Below are 22,102 nucleotides of genomic sequence, written 5' to 3'. Positions count from 1 at the left end.
GTATTCAAGTAACATTTTTGCATTTTGATAAACCCATGCTTGTAGGGGATTTTTGTCAGAATAAAAAAAACTTGAAAGTGTGGCATACACCTGTTGCTTTTTGCTGCAATGTCAGCTGTGAGTCTTTTGAGGTATTTCTCTACCAGCTTTGCAGATTAAGAGGATGACTTAATTTTTGCCAAATAGCAACATTCAATCAAAATAGATGGAGACCATCTGTAAACACAAACTATTGTCTTGCGCCAGATTCTGAAATAGATCATTTCTAGATTGAAAACAATAAATTTGCAGGTATGAGGGCATGTTTCGAGTAATTTTCCAGCTGAAAGATTAACTACTTCTGTAAGACACTTGCAGTGCTTTCAGCATTTTTACTGAAGTATTGGTCAGTATTTACCTTTGCTCATCTTCCAATCAACTCTGAGCATTAGGGATAAATGAGATATAGGGCTAAAGAGGAGTGAATTCAACTCAATGCCACACTTTCAGATTTTTTATCTGTAAAATCTTTTGAAAACTTTGTACCATTTTCCTTCCACTTCACAATTATGTACAATTTTGTGTTGCCCTATTACGGTACATAAAATCTTGACAAAATACATTGAGTTCTGTGACAAAAAAATAAAAAGGCTCAAAATTTTTCTTTCCAGCATATACCAGAAATGGCAGGAAGCTTGTTACTGGCACAGCGGCCAGGAGGAGTCGGCCTTCGAATTTGCTTTAGCTTGTCAATCTTCAGGTTCTCCAGCCGCTTCAGAGCCTGCGCAGACATTCCCATTGTTCCTGGCTCCCCTCCTCCACCACTTCCTCCACCTGCAACTCCATCCTCTAAAGCTGTGAGATCATCCAAGCTTCCTGCTGCATTTAGGTTCATTTCCACTCCACTGTCATTGTTATTGGTGCTCCCCAGTGGAGAACGTTCGCTGCTGCAAGACGACTGAGCACCAGGACTTGGCTGGGACTTCTGAAAGACAAATGAAGATATAGAAAGTTTTATTGAATTTTCTAAGAATAAGTAAGCAAATATGTCTTGATTTTACTTTCTTGTAGTTCTCTACAGCAGCCTTCAATAATGTTTGTCACTGACCAGGGCAGTCTCAGGTGCCAACAATTTGCAGTCTTCCCTGCATGTCTCCTCCTTTTCGAGGAGCAGCTCCGATGTTTGGCCTCCAGAGGTCAGAGCTGAGCCAGGGGGTCGTGGGCCTGTGTCTCCTCGATGCTTCTTGGTGATATGGGCTTCAGGGCCATGTACTGTCTTCACGTGCTTACGCAAAGAGCTTGGATCTGTGTATCGCTTAGTGCAACCAGGGATCTTACAAACATATGGTTTCTGTAAGACACAAAAAAAACACATACAAATTCTTATACAGTAAATAATGGGAGAGTTTTACCAATAAAGCTAAATTTATTAGCCGTCAGTTAGTCGTTCAGTTTCACTCTTTAAACTTGTCTGTCTTAGTACCTCATTGGAATGAGTTCGGTTCTGGTGCTTGGCCCGGTCTGAAGCGTTGGAGAAGGCTTTATTGCACCCTTCATGTTCGCATACATATGGTTTCTCCCCAGTGTGAGAGCGCAAGTGGGTCTTCAAATTCTCCAGGCGAGAGTAGGCTTTATTACAGCCTTCAAACTATAACAAAAAACATTCAGAACAGTTTATCATGACAGTCGGGTAACATTAAAAATAGTCAAATAAATAATGCATATCTAATGCTTTTATTAAAATATCTGGTGCTCCACAATAATATACTTGTTGAATTAAAGTGACCCTCAAAAGCTTTTCATCAATATATCTTAATACTACTTGTGGCTGATATAGAGTAAGTCTGCAAAGATTGTAAGACTAAAGATTATAAAGGTGAGAAATTAAATCGCTTTCCTTCTAAGCTACAAAAGGACATTCATTTAGCTGCATTTTAACTTTAGATCAGGAAATGGAAAACAAAGAGTTCAAAGTTCCTTACAGTGCACTTGTGCGGCTTCTCTCCTGTGTGTCTGCGCATGTGAACCACGAGCATATACTGAGCTTTAAAAGGCCGCTGCTCTCGAGAACACTCCTGCCAATGACAGACAAATTCCTTCTTCTCTCCGTGGATGTGCTCGTTGTTTATGTGCTAAAAGGATGACAAGACATAAAAAATAGAATGAGTGTAAATGACTGAAGCTCCAAAGAGCTTCTCACTTGTTTCAATAGAAAATGCTTTGATTTATTTTGTTTAATAGTTTACATTTTTGTAGTTTTATTTTATTTTAGTCATTTTGTTATGTTTTACCTTACCACTTATCAGCACAGTTTCCGCCATTATTTTTTTTTTCATAATAAGTGCAATTTGCATTTTGTCACAAGATATATTTAGCATTTGCAATTTTATAAAGGTGCTCTGGTTGGATGAGTACAATTTTTAAAAACTTTTTAGCAAACAACCAAGACGCTATGTTTAGCAAAATGCAACCACTGCACATTAAGCTGAATAGACCATACTCATGGTGAAACATGGTAGTGGAAGCGTCATGCTGTTGATGGGGTCTTTTCTCAGCATGGACCAGGAAGTGGATCAGAGTTAATAGGAACATGGATGGAACTAAATACAGGACAATACTGAAAGAAAACATCACAAAATTAAATCATGGGTGATCCATCCAAACTGAGCTTTTCTGTGAAGAATGTAAAAAAATATCCATCTTCAGATGTACAAAGCAGCTAGAGACACACTTAAAAAAATAAGTTGTAATTAGATCTAAAAGCTATTCCAAATACACTCCACACTTCTAGATTTTTATTTACATAACATTCTGGAAACCATGTATCATTTGTTTCTGCATCATGATATTCACCACTTTGGTGACAGATAAAATCCAGTGAAGTTTCTAATTGTATCAAAAAGTTACAGTTGGTTTTACTCCAACTGATTGATGACGTGTAAAATGTCTCACATGTACAAGCTGGTCTTGTGTGTCAAACTCCTTGTTGCAGCTCTCCCAGCGACAGTTGGTCTCATAGATGGCCTCCGGCTCCGGCTTCCCGTCCTCCTTGTCCAAGTCGTCTCTGCCATCCAGCAAGCCCATCAGATGATCCTGCTAAAGCATTTTTGTAGAAATGAAATCTCATTTAGCTCAGGTTTACTCCAAATGCCAAACTGGTCTTGTCTTACAGTTCAGATTTAATCTGCTGCAGATAAAACAAAAGTTGGAATATGGTTTTCTGTCAAATATGAAATGATCATACCTGGAAAATATCAGATGTAAATATCACAAAAAGGACATGACTTCACCTGAGTGCCGGTGGAGGAAGGACTGGCTACATCTCCCTCTGACCTTTCCTCCAGGTTCTTTACATTCATGCCGTCCATCACGCCTACCAGACCTGGCTCTGTTTTCAGCTGCTAAACAATACATACAACATTGTTTTCTTCAGTTCGTTTACACACATCAGATTCCTGTGTGAAATGTATGCTTTTCACTGCATCATACGCAGAACCTGCTGATCTACTGTCAAAGCTTTGTGATGTTGGGTTGAAAGCCATCTTACATGTCCATGCTTAGGTGGAACGAGGAGTCGGGGATTGTGGGGCGGTAAACGGGAAGCTTGGCAAGGACCTGGTGTGTGAACACCCAGAGGTGTGCCACCGTTTCCTCCGTATATGGACCCTTGCTGTCTGGAGTGGCAGTTAATGTTGCTGGAATAATTCAGAGATGGGCTGAGGAGCAAAATATACCACATTACCACTCAAAGAGAAACAAAATTAGAACTAAATTGTTAACATTTAAAGAACATAACCAGAACATGTTGCTAAGTTTTAAATTAACAACAGTGTTTATGAATGTAAAAGTATAAAGCACAAACACAATCTAGGTGCCACATCAACGATGGCAAGCATTTCTAAATGATTTATCATGGTCCCATTCTTTATTTCACTAATAAACAATATATTTGAAAAATATCTATGTAACCGGGTTAGTTTTTGTTCCATCAATAATTCATCAGGCTACAAACATTAATGGTTGCGGTAGTAAACTCAGAAAAATGTTGAATTATACCTCATGGCGCTCACAGACAGATGACCATAGGAGCTGGCTCCATTGGGGTTACAGCGAGAGTTAACGAAGGCCACGAGCGAGTTGGGCGAGGTCCGAATGACGGTCTGCAGGTCTACACTGGCATCAGACAGAGGTGAGATGGACAGGGCTCTCTTTTTACTCAGCTTCAACATAGAGCGAGGTGTGGAGAACCTTGAGCCTGGAGGGGACATAAGTTGTTTTGAGAGAAAAAAAAAAGGATCAGTCTTCACCTTAAGTAGAACGTTTGTGACAGGAATACGTTCAGTTTAAGCAGCTACTTTTCCCACCGTCACCAGAGCCGATCTGCTCAGAGCTGGGCTGAAGCTGACAGAAGTTGGGATGTGACGACATCATGTTATTCTGGTTGCAGTAGGGGGCGCTATTGCTACCTGTAGGATTTGAGAGAGAAAAGTTAGAAGTTCTCATGCAAACAATTCCAAAGAAACATAATCAAGTCATTAAATAAGATTAAGTAAGATTATTTATAAATATACAAAAGTAAACTGAATTGAAATTTAATTATCTGAAAAACTAAACTGAAAAAGGCTCAACTGGTGACAAGTAAGATGATTTAAGCCAGTTTGTACGCATGACGCTATAAATGCAGTTTCCAAAACTGGAATTCATTTATTCATGTGAGTTTCTAAGTCTAGATAAAAACAAAAAAACTGTTAAACAAGCCAATGTGTTTAAATAAATGATAGATATTTAATAGCATTCTTTAAAGTGGTGCATCAGAATTTGTTGTAGGAGTTTATTTGACAAGTTGAACGCCAGACATTTACTGTACATGGCATATGTTCATTTAAAAGACACATTGCAACCTTTAATCACTAAAATTAAGTGCTACATGTACAATTTTTGAATTATATCTAGATAATTGCTAAATCTCTAGTTTATTTTTGCATAAATAAACCTTCAATCTACATCATTGTGTTGCTTTAAATACAAAGTACAGAGAGAGACTCATAAGAAAGTCTTTCATCAAACAGTGAGACTTTTAAGTTGTTTATCTGCCTTACAATTCTCATCACTGTGTATTTATGCAGGATAAACTTAAATCCTCCTACACTCTTGTTGGTCACAGTTATAATTCTTATAAACTTTTAAAATATTGCTTTAACTGTGAATATGGAAGAGGAATAGTTAAGTGAGTAGCTATTTTGTTTTAGCTATTTTCTAAGATATGTTTTGAGGAAACAGGCCTCTGTGTCACATCATGCTCCAGAAAGTAATAGATTACATATTAAAAGATCTCTAGCTCAACTTTTAAAACTGAAGTATGAAGGCTTCAGTTACATTTGTTTTGTGATTATGATCAAAATAAATATTTCTTAAAAAAAATGTTCCCTGATAAATCAAATGTGATGTTTCAAGTCCAATACTTTAGGAGGGCCCTGCATCGTAATAAAGCTGTCCAACTGCAAACTTTTCATCATTCCTCCTGTGGAAATATGTGGAGTTTAAGTTTCAGTCTCTCAGGTATCTTTAAGTCCTAATCGATAGCAGCTGTGAGGTTAAGGGGATGAAAAAGATACTGTGGCTCACCCTCTGTGGGAGGCATGCCCCTGTGGCCCATCATATTGTGCAGTGGAAGGGCCTGAGGAGGCCTCATGTATTGATCCAAGCAGTGGCTGTTTCCCTGAACCGGACCTGATCCAGATCCATGAGCCATACTGGGAGTCATGGGATTGTACATAGTGTGGCAGTCCTGGGGAGGGCCGTCGAGGTGCAGGACTCGGAGGGGAGACACATCGCTGTAGGGAGACTGGTCCGATGGCACAATGCTGAGGAATAACAGAGAGACCAGAATTATGAGCGGTATGTATGAGGAAAGAAATTTTCAAATGCTTCATGGTGATATTTTTTCTCCTTCATACAAACAGGATTTGATACAAACTGAGACAAATAATTGAATAATAAAAATACATAGAATAAAAATAAACAAACCGATTTAAAGTTAACCAAAATAAAGCTGCATTTCTAAAAGGAAATTGTATATTATGACTGAACATGCACCAATAAGACTTTAGTGGCAAATACCAACTTCCAGTTTTTTTTGAGAGCTGATCTGCTAAATCAGAATTTTGTTTCCCATTTTCTTACTTAAATCTACAAAACCAACAAAACTCATCTGAAAAACTACTTTAATTCAACATTTAGCAACAGTGTAACAAACCCACATCCTAGTCAATTAGAATATCATTGAAAAGTTACTTTATTTTGTTATTTTAATTCAAAAAAGGAAACACATATTGTTTCATCAAAACAGAGAGATATATTTTAATAACACAGTTCATCAGAGGAAATGAATGCAGCATAACCATTACATAAACAAATTGCTTTTATTCAGAAATATTACATTATCGCCACATTTTGTCCTACATCATCACAAAGGAGGGAAAGCTACTAAATGTTATCTCTATACAAGCTGACTGTTCACAGATTGCTGTTAACAATACCACAGCTTTGAGAGAAGTCTAAAGCAATGCATCACCTCTGAAATAATTGAACTCCAATATCCAAGTCCTCTAAGAGCCTTTTAAATTATGCTGTCCTGATAGTTGATGCAATGCTTCGCACCCACCACTAGATGTTGCATCTCTCTAATCTTGATCTAAACCATGGAAATTTACTAATCTGGGTTTTCCCCCACAGAAGAAGAAAGAGTAAGCCTTGGAACTTTCCAGCGGCTCCCATAAATTTCAATGGATGCTGTGACGCTCAAAATCGGTCTCTGCCTATTTTCTTCCATCTCTCAGACTCTTTCACTCCTCAGGATCGTCCTCTGCTCCTCCACCGTCCTTTCAGTTCTTCCATTCTTTCTCAACGTGTATTCCACACAAGAGCTTAATCTGTCCTCTCTAATCCACTGTGCTTCCCCCCCAATTCTCGTCTTTTCCTTCTTTTCTCTTCCACCATTCATCCCTTCAGTTGTACTTTTCGGTTTCTCCATCTCCCCCCCCTCATTCCTTTCTGTCTTGTTCTATCTTCCCTTCCCCTACCCCTAACCTCTCTGTTCCTCCCTCTCTCTATATCTCTCTCTTTCCTGCCCAGCCACCTTTCTCTCCAACTCTCCCTGCTTCTCCCTCTCTCTGGGTAACCTGAGTGGGGCGCGAGGCAGTCATGCAGAGCGCAGCGGGGCCTGGTCAGCCTGTAATTAGCAGCTGTCAGAGAGAGGCCGAGTCCACCCGCAACCTGGGTGGCATGAGCGAGGGAGGGAGCGAGGGTGGATAGCAGAGGAACATAGAGCAGGGAGTGAGTGGCTGAGCTAGCACTGTCTGTTACACTACTGACTATTCTAAATTATTGGCACAAAGCTCCAGATCTGGTTAAAGTGTTCATTCATCCTACAATTTGACTGGGGTAAAGTGGATTTATTGGACATATGAAGGACCAGTGCTCAGCCGAATATGGGAGGGTTTGAAAATGATGAAAGGGTGACACAAGGATGCATTCAGACTGTTCACACCTTAGAGATGATTGTGACTGAAAATCTCAGCTTCCAAAATACTGACACCAACAAACATATCAATTTTGGTAGAAATCCCCTTTCTACCTAATTCCGATGCGTGGTTAAAAACCATTTAGTAGCCTGTATGCAACAAACCAACTAAAGATTGTATTAGGTTACTGATACCTGCTACGTGAATCAAAACTTGGAAGGTCTAAATATTTTTCTTCATATCATATTACCTTACAGATGTGCTCATACATCTGTAATGAAGACATCTTTCTAGTGTGCATTGCTAACTGAGCCATGTTGAGGTATGTTAGATAATCATTAATAGACTATGAACCCATGAACACATGAGGATTTGCATACATGATCATGAAAACTAAAAATATGACTTGCAAAGTTTCTGTGAGCAGTTCTGCTGTCTTACCCTCTGGAGGGCTGGCTGGGTGAGGTCTCATAGTAATACAGCCCCTGATGTGGCTGCATGTCCACTGGCATTGGAGCTCAGAGACCGACTGCTCCCCTTACAGCCTGGACCTGCAACGCAGAGACAAGGACAAGGTTAGACAGAGGAGAGGAAACATAAACAAACCCAACCCAAGCAAACAAAACTAAACTCCACCAGAAAGAAAAGGCCAAATACACACAATTGTGGTTGGAGAAAAAAAAAAAACATACGTAGGATGTTAATAACAGACTAAACCAAACCAAGAAAAACAGTTTAAGGAGAAAATAAACTCCGCAGAGCTTGAGTCATGCTTATTTTAAACAGTTAGTTTAAAATACTAAGCCCATCACTCATGTGTAAGTCACAAAGAGAAATTTAGACGGAAAAGGTTTTGAAGCTTATAAATCATAACAAAGCATACAGAACTTGAGCAATAAGTTAAACTTTAGCAGCTTTTAGAAAATTGAGTGAGGCAAAATTAAGCAGTTTGTTCTCTCTGCGTTTGATACATCCTTGTTATGACCAAGGGATGATAATACACAATTTGTAAGTGAACAATTGGTAAAATTACTAAAAGTATTGACTATAATTAATTTGTGCTGAATAAACAAGCTGACAAAAACTGTAGGTGAATAAATAAATGATATGAAATCATCTTACAAAAGCTATTGCTATCAAGAAATTGACTGGTAGTTTGAATCAGTTCATTTTCACGTAAAAATCTTAGCTTTTTCAAATCAGTTTGCTGTTACTAGCATAGACACTGTCACTAACTGAGGAACAGTTAACACTAACTTCATTCATTGTCAGTGAGACGCTAAAGACAAGAGTCAGAAAGACAACAGAAATGAACAAAGATTTTTAATACACATTCAGACTGCAAAAGAACGAAAGACTTTAAGCAAATCAGAAAATATTCGCAACGTCTTAGAAATCTTGCATTTAAAAAATGTTTACATTCACTCAAACACACAAATACTGATTTCTTCATGTTTATTGGCCTAAATGATAATATTAAAACTAAGACTAGCTTAAAATAAAAGAAAAATGCTGTTTTACAGTAGCTATGTGGTAACTCTCACATACAGCATGCCACTTTCTAATATAAATAAGATGTATTCTGCAACATCTACAGAATATTGTACAAATAAAGATTCTTAATAAAATCAAGAAAATTACAAATAACCCTGTGCATCCTTTATATGAGACTGTTATACAACAAAAGAATGTTTTCAGTCAGAAACGTATTCAGAATAGCTGTAGCACCGACTGCTACACTAGATTTTTCCTCCTGACAGACATAAGCATCTACAACAACTCAAACTGAAGAAAATGTAATCCCATGGGGATTAATAAAGTAGTTTTGAATTTAATTGAACATTACTGCAAACAAGATGATTAAAAAATTCTTTATTTTAAATAAATGTACTGTATTTTTCACCCTTATGTCATTATGTTACCAGTTTGCTCAGAGACAGTTATAAAGATTATTTGAAAGCCTGTGACAACAAATATTGAACTATATCTAGCTTTTCTAAATACAGTTCAAAGCTTCAAACATGTGTTTAGCATTTAAAACCTTAAAAGGACAAAAAACTGAATATGCTTGCAATAGAAACTGAGGAAGAGACCAGAACAACACAGGCTTTTGTGTGAGCCCAATATTGAGAGGGCATCTTTCAGCAGGATTGTATGTGTAAGGTAATTCCAGCCATGAGACCTCTGGAACAAAGACCTGCTCATTACATCCAACCACATCAGGGTAGCCACTAATAGCAGCAGTGTGTGTGTTTAAAAAGAAATTAGAACCAAATAAGATTAAAAAAAGAGAGAGCCAAAAAAAAGGAGGGAAAAAAAATATCTTTATGTGTACCACATCAGAAGTCTCACCTTTTAGGTGAGATGTGAAAACAAAATATTACACCGCTTCAGTTTTAGTGAAATGGGTCCCAACCTAAAATGGGAGAGCTCCTGTCTAATGCAGATTAAAGCTGTATAGTTAGAGTCTTTATGTGGCAGCACAAGTGTTAAAAGGGCAGCAGGGACCTATTTACGCCCAACAAGTCACCAAGGGGGAGATTTGGTGCAAAAGTTAGCAAGTGTCTAATCACATGTGCGGTCTGAGACTGATTGAGCACATTCAGCACAGCCTTTGGATGGGACGCATGATAATTATCCTGTAGAGCTAAATAGAGATCTTGCCGAGCACCTCAGCTGTCCAGAACTAATAAATACCATGATGGGGAGACCCCCAGCCCTAAACGTGCACACACTCACACACACCCCAACAGTCACAGCTGTTCGTCTCGACAGGGGGCCGCATAATGATCCAGTGGCCACCAAGCCTACAGGGGATGTGCAAGAAAGAGTGTGTGGCAGAGACATGAACCACTTTATTCTGTGTAAACCCAGTAGCAAATGTGTGTGAGGAGAGAGAGCATTAGCAAATGTATATAGGGGTGTGCCTGAGTGTGTGTGGTGGATAAACTGGTGGTAGATCTGTATAGTGTATGAGCCAACCTGCAAAGAAGCAAGGTGGAATTTTTATATGTCTAACCCTATATCCCCTGAGGAGTGAAGTATAAAAAAGTGTGAACATGTTACTGTTATTCAGCTTCATGCACACACTCAACAGATTGTTCTATAATTAATTTAACATAACATGTTCTTTTGAGCAGAAAACGTTTGCAAAATGAAAAAGCTCAAAGTCTGAGAAGCTCTCACTTTTTCGGTACGGCTAGTAAAAGAGGAAGAAAAAGATCTGGCAGAAATATTGAAAGTTTCTGTCATAACTTTAGAACCTTGTGAGAACCTTCAGATTTATTTTATTGTATTTTTTTTTTTTCTTGTATCTGCATTCACTGAAAATTTAATTATAATGTTGTGTAAAAGTTTACTATGCAGTGTTTTAAAGTAATCTTGATTTTATAGTAGACCTTCTGTGGGACTTCTGCAGTTTTTAAGTAGATTTTGGCTGCTTCTTCACTAGTTGTGCATAATGCACAAATAGACAAATAGAGAACCAAGAAACATGTTTTGGGACTAAAAATAATTAATAAAGCTGAGCTAGTGCCACTGGGTAATCACCTGGTTGGCAAAATAATCTAATTTCATATCTTAAAACCTCTTTTGTTATCTTCCCAGATTCACTTAAAGGAATTGTGAACATATTTTATGTGACATGTCAAGCCATTGAGTTTAAATATTATTTAAGCTTGAAAACAATATTTTTCTGAAAATGATCAAGTCAAAGAGTTAAAATGAGTAAAAAGGCAATAAACTACAGAAAGTGTAAAGGTTGGCTGATCACCACCACAAAAAATGACAAGAAAGTCTGACTCCTTGGAAACTACAAGGAAAAGATGGATGACTCAAGAGTCTTGTATATTTTAGTATGCACCGATGAATGAATTTACGCACCATGCTGACACAGGTGTCGTAGTGCTGCGCTTACCATATTTTGTGAGAAACTCTGTGGGAGTTGGCTCTCTGTGGTGCTGCATTTGAGAGAGATTGGGAAGCAGCATATTAAAAAAAAACCAAGACCCATAAATCACGCGGCTGACCAAACAAGTTCTCTCTACTGTGGCATCACAGAAAGCTGGGCAGAAACCAAGAAGCTGCGGATGAGGACAGGATGTCCAGCCACCGTCTACACCCAAAAACCTCCTCATTCAAACCCTGCACTAACCCTGAAACATCCCAGACCAGAGCAGGACACACAGATACAGAATGTATAAAATAGGAAGAGACTAAATCATTTCTAAACTTTTTTTATGTATAATGTGACAGTTTATGCTAGCAATTCATTTTAAAAAAACAAGCCTTTAAAAAATTACCTTAGATGTGCACATCTTAAAACCAATTATTTATTGAAATATATTCTGTCTTAATTTCAGCATCTATTCTTCTGTGTTAGGAGTTTATCAACTTCCCACATTACAGCGCTCATCCTTTAAAATATTTTATAGTGGAATAAATTGAAGGTGGTTACTTATAGAGAAACCCTGATTTTGGTATTGCCCAATAAATCTCCGCAGCAGCTTACATTGGCTATTAATCAACAAATGCCAAAAACCAAATGCGCACACAACACAGATTTTCATTTTTCCAAAAATTCACACAAACCAACAGAAGACTTTGTTCCAAGCCTTTTATTAGAATGCAGGCAAAAAAAGTTTGACTTTAAAACCAGTAAAACCAACTTTTCCACTACTAACTGTAAATAGAAGTTTCACTGTTCCAACCTCACTTCTTAGACATGTCAGTGATGTAACACTGCATGAATTTCCCCCAAACCACCCAGCCCAAGAATGACAAATAGCTGAAAACTTACTGTGCTGCTTGAGGTGATTATTTTTTAGTATGAATGCACGTGCATTACACAACCACTGACCCCAAGTTACAAATTGGCATAAAGAGCATAATTATCATTATGTCTGTATCTCTCACTGAGCTCCATGCAAATCTGTGTGTCAGTCGTGCCAATCAGAGGATGAAAATTGAAGATTTTTTGTTAGCTAGTGGATCTCATCACTCAGATTCAATATATTCACACCCTATTCATTTGTACATTTCTTACCAATGCAACCATGGCCTTAAATGTATATCATTTGGATAAAAAAACACAAAGTAGTGCAATTGTGAAATGAAAAAAATATTGCATTTCTGTTCAGCCTGCCTAAATCAATACTCTTTTGCCAGCTTTACTCATTAACAGAAATGTTTGGTTTTTTTCCAATTCCTTGCAAAATAACTGATCTGTAAGATTTTGAACATTGATTTTTAGGTCTTGTCACATTATTCTCAATTAGAATTAGTTCTTCATTTTGACTGGAAGAAAAATGAAGAACTAACAAATTCTAACAAATTAGTATTCTCTGACCTAAAATATGGCATTGTAGCCCTCACTGAATGTGCAGCCTTGTTTTCCTGCTGGAAGTCTGAAGTGTTTTGCAGACTCCAACAGCTTTTCCTTCATTTTGCTCTGTATTTTTCTCCATCTAACTATGAATAAACTCATGATGCTGCCACCATCATGTTTTAATGTCAGGATGGTGTGTTTGGGGTATCATTAATTTTTGCCCCAGACAGTGTTTTTTCTCATAGCCTAAACAGTTAAATTTAGGTTTATATCTCATCTGCCACATGTTTGCTGCATCCTGTGAAATATTTGTAACAAACCAGAAAAGTGGTTTTCTTCAGCTGAATTTATGCGCTTATTAATGATAAACAGTTAAAGTCTATTTACCAATTAGATAACTTCTGGAGAGAAAGGCGAAAACACTGAAGTCTGAAATGAACAGGCTCAATAGATGTGTATAAAATTATCATAACTTATAGTGTTAGTGAGAGGGAATCCCATTTACAGCAAAATTTTATTATATTATTTCTGGATCAGAAACAATTGTTTTAGTGAAGAAAAGAAACAAAACGAATAATATATAGAAATACTGTTTCTCCTCTATGTAATCTCTACATCCTCTATTATGCTACGGCAGCTGGAAGCAAATCAGCATCCTTTGGTTTACTAACTTAAAAATAAAGAGCAGTACCTGTTTAATTTAACTGATTGTTAGACTTTACCACAAATGGTCTATAGTGCCTCAGCAGATTGAGTTCTCAGGTGATAGTTTGTGTTTGTGTAACACAAAGAGAAACATTGTTTGGGCTTGCCCTGCTGGACCATTTGTGACATTCTCATAAAGTGTGGGTCCTCCTACCTCTGGGGAAGTCTCCAGAGAGGACAGACATTTTCACAGGTCACTGGTCGTGTCAGACAAAAGGTCTGATGTGGCTCTACGCTCCTCTTTTCTTGGGTGTAACTCGAAACTGGGGCTCCCACTCTCCTTGATATAAAAAAGCACCATATAGTGAAAATGCTCTTTACTCTTTACCTCATATCGTTTCAAATCTCAGAACTAAATGTGAGTGTCCTGTGAATGATATATTACTTTGTCAGCCTTTACATATACCAGATAGATGAAATAAATCTGGACTAACATCTCTGCAGCTGCCTGCATGCTTTGTAAACACCCATCCCAAAGTATTTTACTCCTTCTACCCCCTCCCTCCCTTTTCGTCCTCTAGTTCTGCCTTTTCCACTGCTCTGTATCTCTGAACTATCTCCTTCTCCCTCGTCTCCCCCCGCTGCCTCCACCCTCTCCCTCATTCCCTCTCTGCTCATTCCTGCGCGCTCGCCCCTCCCCCTTCTGGAGGAGCAGCAGCAGTCGAGGTGGGTGTTCTCGGGCTGTTATGACTTGAGAGACGATAATGGCAGCTATAATGTAGCCAGCCGTTCCTGATGTGGCCGGGTTTGTGGGGGATTCTGTTGTGTTAGCGCTGGAGACGGAGCATTGGAGGGAGGAAGAAGGGGGTGAGAAGGCGGGGCTTGGGCCCTCGGCCAACCGCGGTTCAGATTCCACCTCGTTTTTAGCCCCCCTCCTGCTTCTTTCCCTCCTCTCACACTAAACTTTTCTGGCCCTGTTGTTTTCCTTTAGTGGTAAACTTTGTTTTTAAGTTCTGCCTTTGTTTTTGTAACCCCCACTCGCCTCTTTTTCTTGTCTTTCTCCCCTGCTCACCCTTCCCTGTGTTTTTTACCCCCTTTTTTACCCAGACTGAGTGAATTCCTCACAGCTGCTGTAATGTGATGGGGCCAATGGTGTGACCACTGAATGGCCACAGGGATGGAGACATCACTGTACTGTACAATAAGCTGTACTCACTGACTTGCTGCAAGGAAGATTAATGTCATATCCAATTATGAACAGCAGTTATGAGGTTTAATACCAAGTGTAAGGCAGATATTCTGAAAAAAAAATGCTGGCCATTCAGTACACATCACACTTCTGGTAAAAATCTGTAAAAGGCTGAAAATATTATTTTTCCATTATTGCAGCAGCAAACTCTTACCCTGACAATTTAAAAAAATTAAAACAATTCCATTTTTTTAAAACATGACATTGTGTTCTCTATCAATTTTCCCAGGCGCTTTAAATAAGAAACGGACCCACAATATCACAGATTCTCCAACACACTTAACAATGGGCATGAGATGCTTTTCTACATATCAGATTCATCTGGAGAGTTTGTTGCTGAAAACTCAATGTTGAACTTATTTGACTAAAACCCATGATTCCAGTTAAAGTCTCAGTAAAGCTTAGCAAACCCCGAGATGTTTGTATTTGTGACTGTAGGAAAGAAGAAAACCTTTTCCTGGTATTTCTCTCAAGCACTATGGCATGTAGATAAAGTCTATTGATTGTTGTGGAGACTTGGTGAACCCACAATTTGTTTTTCTGTTTTTAATTGTGATTCCATTATTTCTCTTCTTTTTGTGTTTTCCTTTAAAGTACTTTAAATTACCTTGGGCTTTTAGTTTGTGGGTCACAATCTAAAATGAGTCAGTACTTCAAAACTATGTATTCAACCGGAAAGTTATTGTTTATCAAAATTGCTGCAAGATTCAGTCTTCAAAAACCTCTACTGTTCCCTACTTTTTGTCAACACCATAATCCCCGTTTCAATCACCATAGCATCTGCTGCCTAATTTCTCTGCAGAGAAAGTCTGGGCAGAGAAAGCAGCAGAGGTGACCGTCTCACAGCTGGGGCTCTCACCATCTTAAAACAGCAGAATGAAACGTTGATCCCTTATTGCTACACAGTCAGAGTGACTGATGACAGACATTCAGGAGGGATTCAGCAAAAGCACCTCAACATGACACACAGGCAGAAACAGAAGATCAAACCTGTACATTGAGTGAAGATGCATCATCAAAATGCCAATAATAATAGTACGGAGATACACAGATAGAAATATAAACGTTTTCCAAATGAAAATCTGAAACAGTTGCGGAAGCACCATTTTCTGCCTTTATAGTTGAAAGTCTTTTGGATTATGTCTCTAACATCTTTGCACATGGACAGTCCAGCTTTATAAAGCTTATTGTGCTCCTTTGTACACAACCTATTTGTGGAGAGGATACGGAAAAAGTAGCATACAGAAACTCACTGTAGCTTACAATAAGTTTGATCAATCAATCAATCAATCAATCATCTTTGCTTAAGGAGCCAACATAGAGCAGTCCAAGACAAATGTTCATTAGTAGTGGTATAGAGACTTTTCAGAATCAATGTAAATAGTATAATTGTCTCTCTGTCAGAGCTTGCATTAAGCTTAGCTAGCATAATGCAATAAATTAGTCCGCAATTTAACCTTTATGGTAATTTTAGAAATTCTGGGTTTCATACTTTTCTCCTTTTTATTTTTACTCTTCACCCATCCATGTCTTTAATATAATAAACTATTTAACTAACACAAATGCACACCACCCATTTGAGATTTTTATATGTAAAAATGTTGATGAAATATCATGTCATTTTTCTTTCACTTCACAATGATGCACTACTTTGTATTCCATCACATAAATCAAACGGCGAGTGACTGAGGGTCATTGCGCGTGATGGAAACCCTGTAAATTCTAGACACTAACAGGTACCATAGAATTGCACAAAAATATCCGTGAGGGACGGCGGAGTCCCTGCTCGAAATTCCATGAAGGAGGTGTACGGAGCCTTGTGCCAGAAGCCCATTAAAATGCTGTCTACATCGTTTTAAATTGTGTGATTGTGAGCGTGAGTAGGAATAAAAATAGCAACAGGTATTTTGTTCCATATAACACAGTAAGAGTTTAACAGGTAAACCTTTTATGGATGCAAACTCGACTAAAAACCCACCTGTTTAGGATTGTATTTGAAACGTAATCAATTATAAATTTATTGATGGAACCTGACTTAATGTCGTGTTTTGATTGTTGATTCTATGTTGCATTGTGTTTCTGTGTTTGCTATGATGTAAAGCACTTTGAAATGCCTTGCTGCTGAAATGTGCTATACAAATAAAATGTGATTGATTGATAAAACCTTAATAAAATTCTTAAAAACGTTAAAATGTTATAAATTCTTTCACAATGCATTCTGTCTTGTAGGGATATTACACTACAGCCTTTGTATAATATGTGTAAGGTTAATCCGTCATCTCAGTAAATTATGGCCTGAACACTGTAACTAAACCATAATTTTGGTGCAAATGTACAATTAACTGCCTTAGGCTGCTGAGTCTTGATTACTGTTTTGTCACTGTTGGTTTGATTAGTCAGTGAACTGATTGTGTTTGTTTTAGGATTAGGTTCAGTTCACCTTTCATTGTTTCCATTTGCCTCTACAAGCACTGATTTGTACCGTCAGCTTCGGAGTAGCTCCACCTCCTCTAAGGCAGTTCAGATGTTCTCCAACAGCTTTATCAAGTCAACAGATGTGCAGCTACCAACACATGTGAGCCTGTTCCCTTCATCCTACATCTCTCTCCCATAACTCACTGCTCCTTCGCTCTTTCATAATCCCAACTTTTCCTCTGTCCTCTTTCCAGGGCGCCCACCCACCATCCTCCACATACCGGTGGTTTTACTGGTCTCCGCCCTCCTCTCTCTCTTTACCTCCATCTTACACACACTCACACCCACGCAACCATGTACATGTTTCTTTTCTCTCTGTCTACGAAGCTTAAAATGCTCTTGTCTTTCTTTCATTGCGTCTGCTTAACTCATGCCTGTCGGCATGTCAACTAGGTAAAGCTCAAACTACGAGGATTGCTTTGAACTCCTTTTAAGACAAGAAACAGAGGAAATAAGGAGTGGAACAGAAGGGAGGAAAGGATGGATGGATAAAGCAGATGAGGAAAGGTTGATTCACACAGCTGGCTCCCAGCTGTGGGCTAAGGCAGCTGAAGAAAAAACAAATGTTGCCATCTATAAAGAAATTAAAGCCCAACCATCAGTTTTAAGAAAAAAATATAGAGTTTTACATTACAAATGTAGCATTGTGGTGCAAATACTGGCTTTCTTCAATCTTTTCCAACCCTGCCAAAAAGTAAAACTCTCCATGCAGAAAATCATTTAAGACTGCACCTAAACTCTGAAACTGGAATCCAGAGTAGTGAATAAAAACCAGATAATAATCTGCCTGGTTTAAAGAAAAACCACAGTGATTATAAGAAAAATAATAATCCTAACAGTCTTGGGTGGGCAGGCATATTTATAGCAAGTCTGCTGGTACTTACAGTATATTCATTTGCCATATAACACAGCTGGAAATGAGGACAGAGAGCAGAGGAGGAGAAATGACAGAACAAAAAAAAGAGACAGAGGGTCTCCAAGAGATGGAGGTGGAGAGTGGTGGATGTGTGTGGCTAAAAAGCTGAAAGAGACAGAAAGACAGAGACATGACATGGGCATGCATTTGTGTATTTATGTGTGCCAGTGAGTTTGTATTCGGTGTGTGGGAGAAACCGCAGCTCAGTCCCTCTAGAAGACATCGAGGTCTGCAGGCCACTAGACGAACACAGTGACCACAGCGCTGAGAGGCTCTCAAGGAGAGGAAACAAGAAGACATACGACGCAGGAAAGACAGTTTAAAAACCAAACAGACAGGACTAATCATGAGAGAGCTTCTTGGAGCTTGGCCAAGAATAATTTTTCTGCACTCAGCTCTAAAAGGTCTTTCCTGTGCAGGTGACTGCAGACGACAACAAACTGAATGTACTGGTGGAGAAATATTGCTGGAGTCTGGAGATTCATATGCAAACTTAACCTTTAAAGGTCTAAAAAGTTATGTCTAAGTGGTACATCTGAGTTTAGAGGTAGAAATTCCAGCACATTCAGGATCATACTGCACAAACCTTCTTCTTATTCCCCATGTAGCTAGCCATTAAAAGCTCATGAATTAACTTCTTTGTACTTTATGAGAGTAATAGGCTATATTTTAACTAATTACCATTTTAAAATATCTAAATGCAAGCTAACAGTATTTTTTTTTCTTCATAGTTATCTTTATTTAAAATGGAACAACTATTTGATATTGGAGTAAAGCATTAACTTTAAGGGGAGTATTAACAATATTTATTGAAATGGCAAAATGCATAAGCTACTTTAAAAGTTCTCTCTGCAGTAAGACTGTTGTAAACAAAAATTTTAGTAATCGAGTAATCTATCGATTATTCTTACGATTAATCAAGTAATCAGATAAAAAAGATAAAGTATAACATTGGTAAATCTAACATAACAGCAGTATTACAATCGCATATCAACATCAGTCCAATTTTTCACTAGTTCAGCTTCCCTAACAATAACTTTCTGTAGTTTAGAAAATTAACTCATAATAAAAAAGTTATACAAAAATCTGAAATTATATTCAATTTAATAATAAAGAGGCAGGCTCACAAATACTAAAAAATGTCTATACTCCAGCTTTTTGTTCATCTTCAGTCAATTAAATAGATGAACTCTCACCTTGCCCTGCCATTTATAGCTTTTGAGTTTATGTTAGCAACAGGATTTGACAACTTCGTTCATCACACGGGAAACACATCTGTCGTGTGCCGCCACGACGAGCTCCGCCACCCATTTGTTGAGACCGGGATGATATGAAATAAATTTTCCGGTTTGTCCATAAAGCTACACTCACGTTAATTATCTAATGCGCGGCCGGCCCGCGGTGTTCAGTCTATCTGCTCACCTGTTTAAATACACCTTCAGCGCTCTTCCCCGCTGTTCGCTCTGAACCGCCACCAAGCAGCAGCTCCGGGAGGAGAAAAGCCTACCGTACTCCAGGCATCGCGCCAGTCATTTTAAGGATGCTTATTGGTCCCCCGAAAAACGACGTAGACCCAGACATTATCGTCAATCAATAAAATCCTCCCAAGCCGAACTTGGAAACTGGACGGTATGCTGCTAACAGTTAGCTTTCGTCAACAACTCAGGCGGAAGTGAGAGAACTGCAGAGCGCAAGTAATAACCGGGTGCGCTAAATAATAAAATATAATTTAAGCTTCAAGGCAGATAAATTTTCCTCGAGGAATTTAAATAATCGAGGTACTCGAATCACTAGAGGAATCGTTTCAGCCCTACTCTGCAGTGCCGAATATTTCTATCCCTGCCAAAAACAACTTTTGTATCATTGCAGAAGTGACAGAACAACTACAAGCAAGTAATTTATTTCTCCTTTCATATATTTAAAGAACATATAGTGAGGAAAATTACATTTCTTTAGTTAAAGTAACTTTTTGTATCTAAGTGATCAACCATCATTTTTTGTATCTAAGTGATCAATCATCATTGGGAGGGAAGCAGCAGAAGGAGTCACCTGTGGAATAGTGGTACTACATGCAAAGTAATATCTCTCCACCAGCCTGTGACAGCGATAAAGATTAAAAACAAGAATAAAATCATACTGGATCATTTTTATCCAACATCAAAAAATCATGACGTTCACCAACTGCTGAGATTTTTATGTGGAATCCGATAGAAACGAGCTCTTGAACTAGTCTTGATTTTGCTCTAAAATTACTTTTGAGGAAATATTAATGCGAGTTTGTTGCTATAAATTTTTTATGTCTAAGCAAAGATTACAAATAGGAAGTTTCTATGTTAAAAATAGAAATAAACAGAGAGACAAATCAGCATGTACAGTATGCATCAAATGTGAAGCAGAAGAGTGCCTTTCACTAACCAACAGCAGTTTCAATAATTAGTTCTGTGATGTTGGTTTCTTTTTGTACGAACACAGGGCTAAACTGCATCTGTTTAGGTTTTAAGAAATAATGAAAAATGAAAAGTGACAACCTAGAAAGATGTTTCCTTTTTATGACACTTTCTAACTGCTGTGTGAAATATAGATTGTTGTATTTGCATAAACATCTCAGTTTATCCTGGGTGTCACTGTGTTGCCTTGTAAGGGTCGGCCGACCTGTCTATGTTGTCTCTTGTGAATCACTCAGTGTTGGTGCCTATAAATTTGAGAATAAGCATTTTCCTAACAGCTAAAAGACAAGTCTTCACTTGTCCTTATTCATTCACAGTTTAGTGAGTAAATATTTATACCTGTGCATGTGTATGTATGCAGTCTTAATGGAGGATGTAGCATAATCTCTTCATTTATCATCAACATACAGGCTCAGAGAAAAACTTTTGTTTGATAACTACGGGTTTTCAAAACAAAAATCTTTTTGGTTCGGTGTGTGTTATGTGTGCATGTTAGAAGCTTTTTAAAATGGAGGAGAAATCTCTGTGTTTGTTCACAGTTACAGTGTGAGATAAATAATACTAGAATTAATGGCTGGTGAAGCATTTATTTATGCAAAAGAGAGAGGACGATCTCATCTTTCATTCTGCTTGACATTTACTAAAATAAACTCATCGATTCACTCAGTGGCAAAGACAAAGACAGACTACAAGCTGAAATGTGCATTGCCTCTGTAGTCCTCCTCCTAGCTGCTGACTTCATAACTAATATACTACATTACTTTAGTTTAATATCCAGATGTTGGTAGGGAGAAAAGGCATCTGCGCCTTCACTGACTTTTAATTGTCTGGGACACCTGAGGTGATGTTTGGGTTTTACTAAGTGACTCACACGCTACAGCCCCCAGACACACATGTGTAAACACACTCTTTCTCAGAACCAGTGAAGGGATTGGCCCAATGCTGGCAGACTGGCAATTTTATTCACAGTCTGAAGGAGATGAGTCCCAGCTGACCATAAGAGCTTACAAACTAAACAAACAGAAAGCATAAATGCATGCATACACATCAAGTTACATCTTTTAGGTTCCAGGACTTCAAGACGCCTTACTGCTGCTAGAAACACATGTCTGCAGAGCAAATTTTTATTTGACATTCCGTTGGGCTGACACAATATTAGGAAATCGTGCTATTGCTATATTTTTGTTCCTTATTGCAAAGAATATTTCAGTTAAAATCCCCATTTTCTCTGCTCCTCCCTTATTCTTTCATTTGGTATCATCATCCATGTCAGGTGAGGGTATCAGACTCCATCCAGCAAGCTGAATTTATCATGGCAGCAAAGTGGGAATTTACTGCCTTCCTAAGAACCCTTTGTTATATCATTATTGCACACATTTGGTATAGCGAAGATGATCTACTTTGATGTATTATTCAGCCTAAGATTACATTGTTGTTAACTACAAAGCTCCACACTGGGAAAAGATAGAAAATTGGGTAACAAGAGGGTATAAATAAGGAGGGAAAAGACTGAGAGAGAGAAACACAGAGAAGAAACAAAGG

General features: G+C 38.2%; 1 protein-coding gene across 4 annotated transcripts in view; it reads right to left on the bottom strand.

The window, feature by feature from the left end:
* Window positions 1-22,102, bottom strand: part of gli1 (GLI family zinc finger 1) — a 57,617-nt gene that overhangs the window by 5,492 nt on the left and 30,023 nt on the right. The window contains exons 2-12 of one of the 4 annotated variants that reach the window (XM_032549864.1): window positions 7,944-8,053; window positions 5,605-5,843; window positions 4,344-4,445; window positions 4,036-4,234; window positions 3,527-3,695; window positions 3,270-3,377; window positions 2,932-3,072; window positions 1,962-2,111; window positions 1,463-1,627; window positions 1,088-1,330; window positions 658-964 (exon numbers count right to left, since the gene is read on the bottom strand). In XM_032549864.1, coding sequence (XP_032405755.1) covers window positions 658-964; window positions 1,088-1,330; window positions 1,463-1,627; window positions 1,962-2,111; window positions 2,932-3,072; window positions 3,270-3,377; window positions 3,527-3,695; window positions 4,036-4,234; window positions 4,344-4,445; window positions 5,605-5,843; window positions 7,944-8,014 — 1,894 coding nt within the window. In that variant the 5' untranslated portion in view covers window positions 8,015-8,053. Of the gene's footprint in view, window positions 1-657; window positions 965-1,087; window positions 1,331-1,462; window positions 1,628-1,961; window positions 2,112-2,931; window positions 3,076-3,269; window positions 3,381-3,526; window positions 3,696-4,035; window positions 4,235-4,343; window positions 4,446-5,604; window positions 5,844-7,943; window positions 8,054-22,102 lie in introns of all 4 variants that reach the window. The other 3 variants (XM_032549861.1, XM_032549863.1, XM_032549862.1) reach the window with 3 other exon arrangements.

This window comes from Xiphophorus hellerii, chromosome 20 (assembly GCF_003331165.1).
Source record: "Xiphophorus hellerii strain 12219 chromosome 20, Xiphophorus_hellerii-4.1, whole genome shotgun sequence".
In the NCBI taxonomy this organism is placed as follows: Eukaryota; Metazoa; Chordata; class Actinopteri; order Cyprinodontiformes; family Poeciliidae; genus Xiphophorus; species Xiphophorus hellerii.
This window is presented reverse-complemented; position numbering and strand designations above follow the sequence as displayed.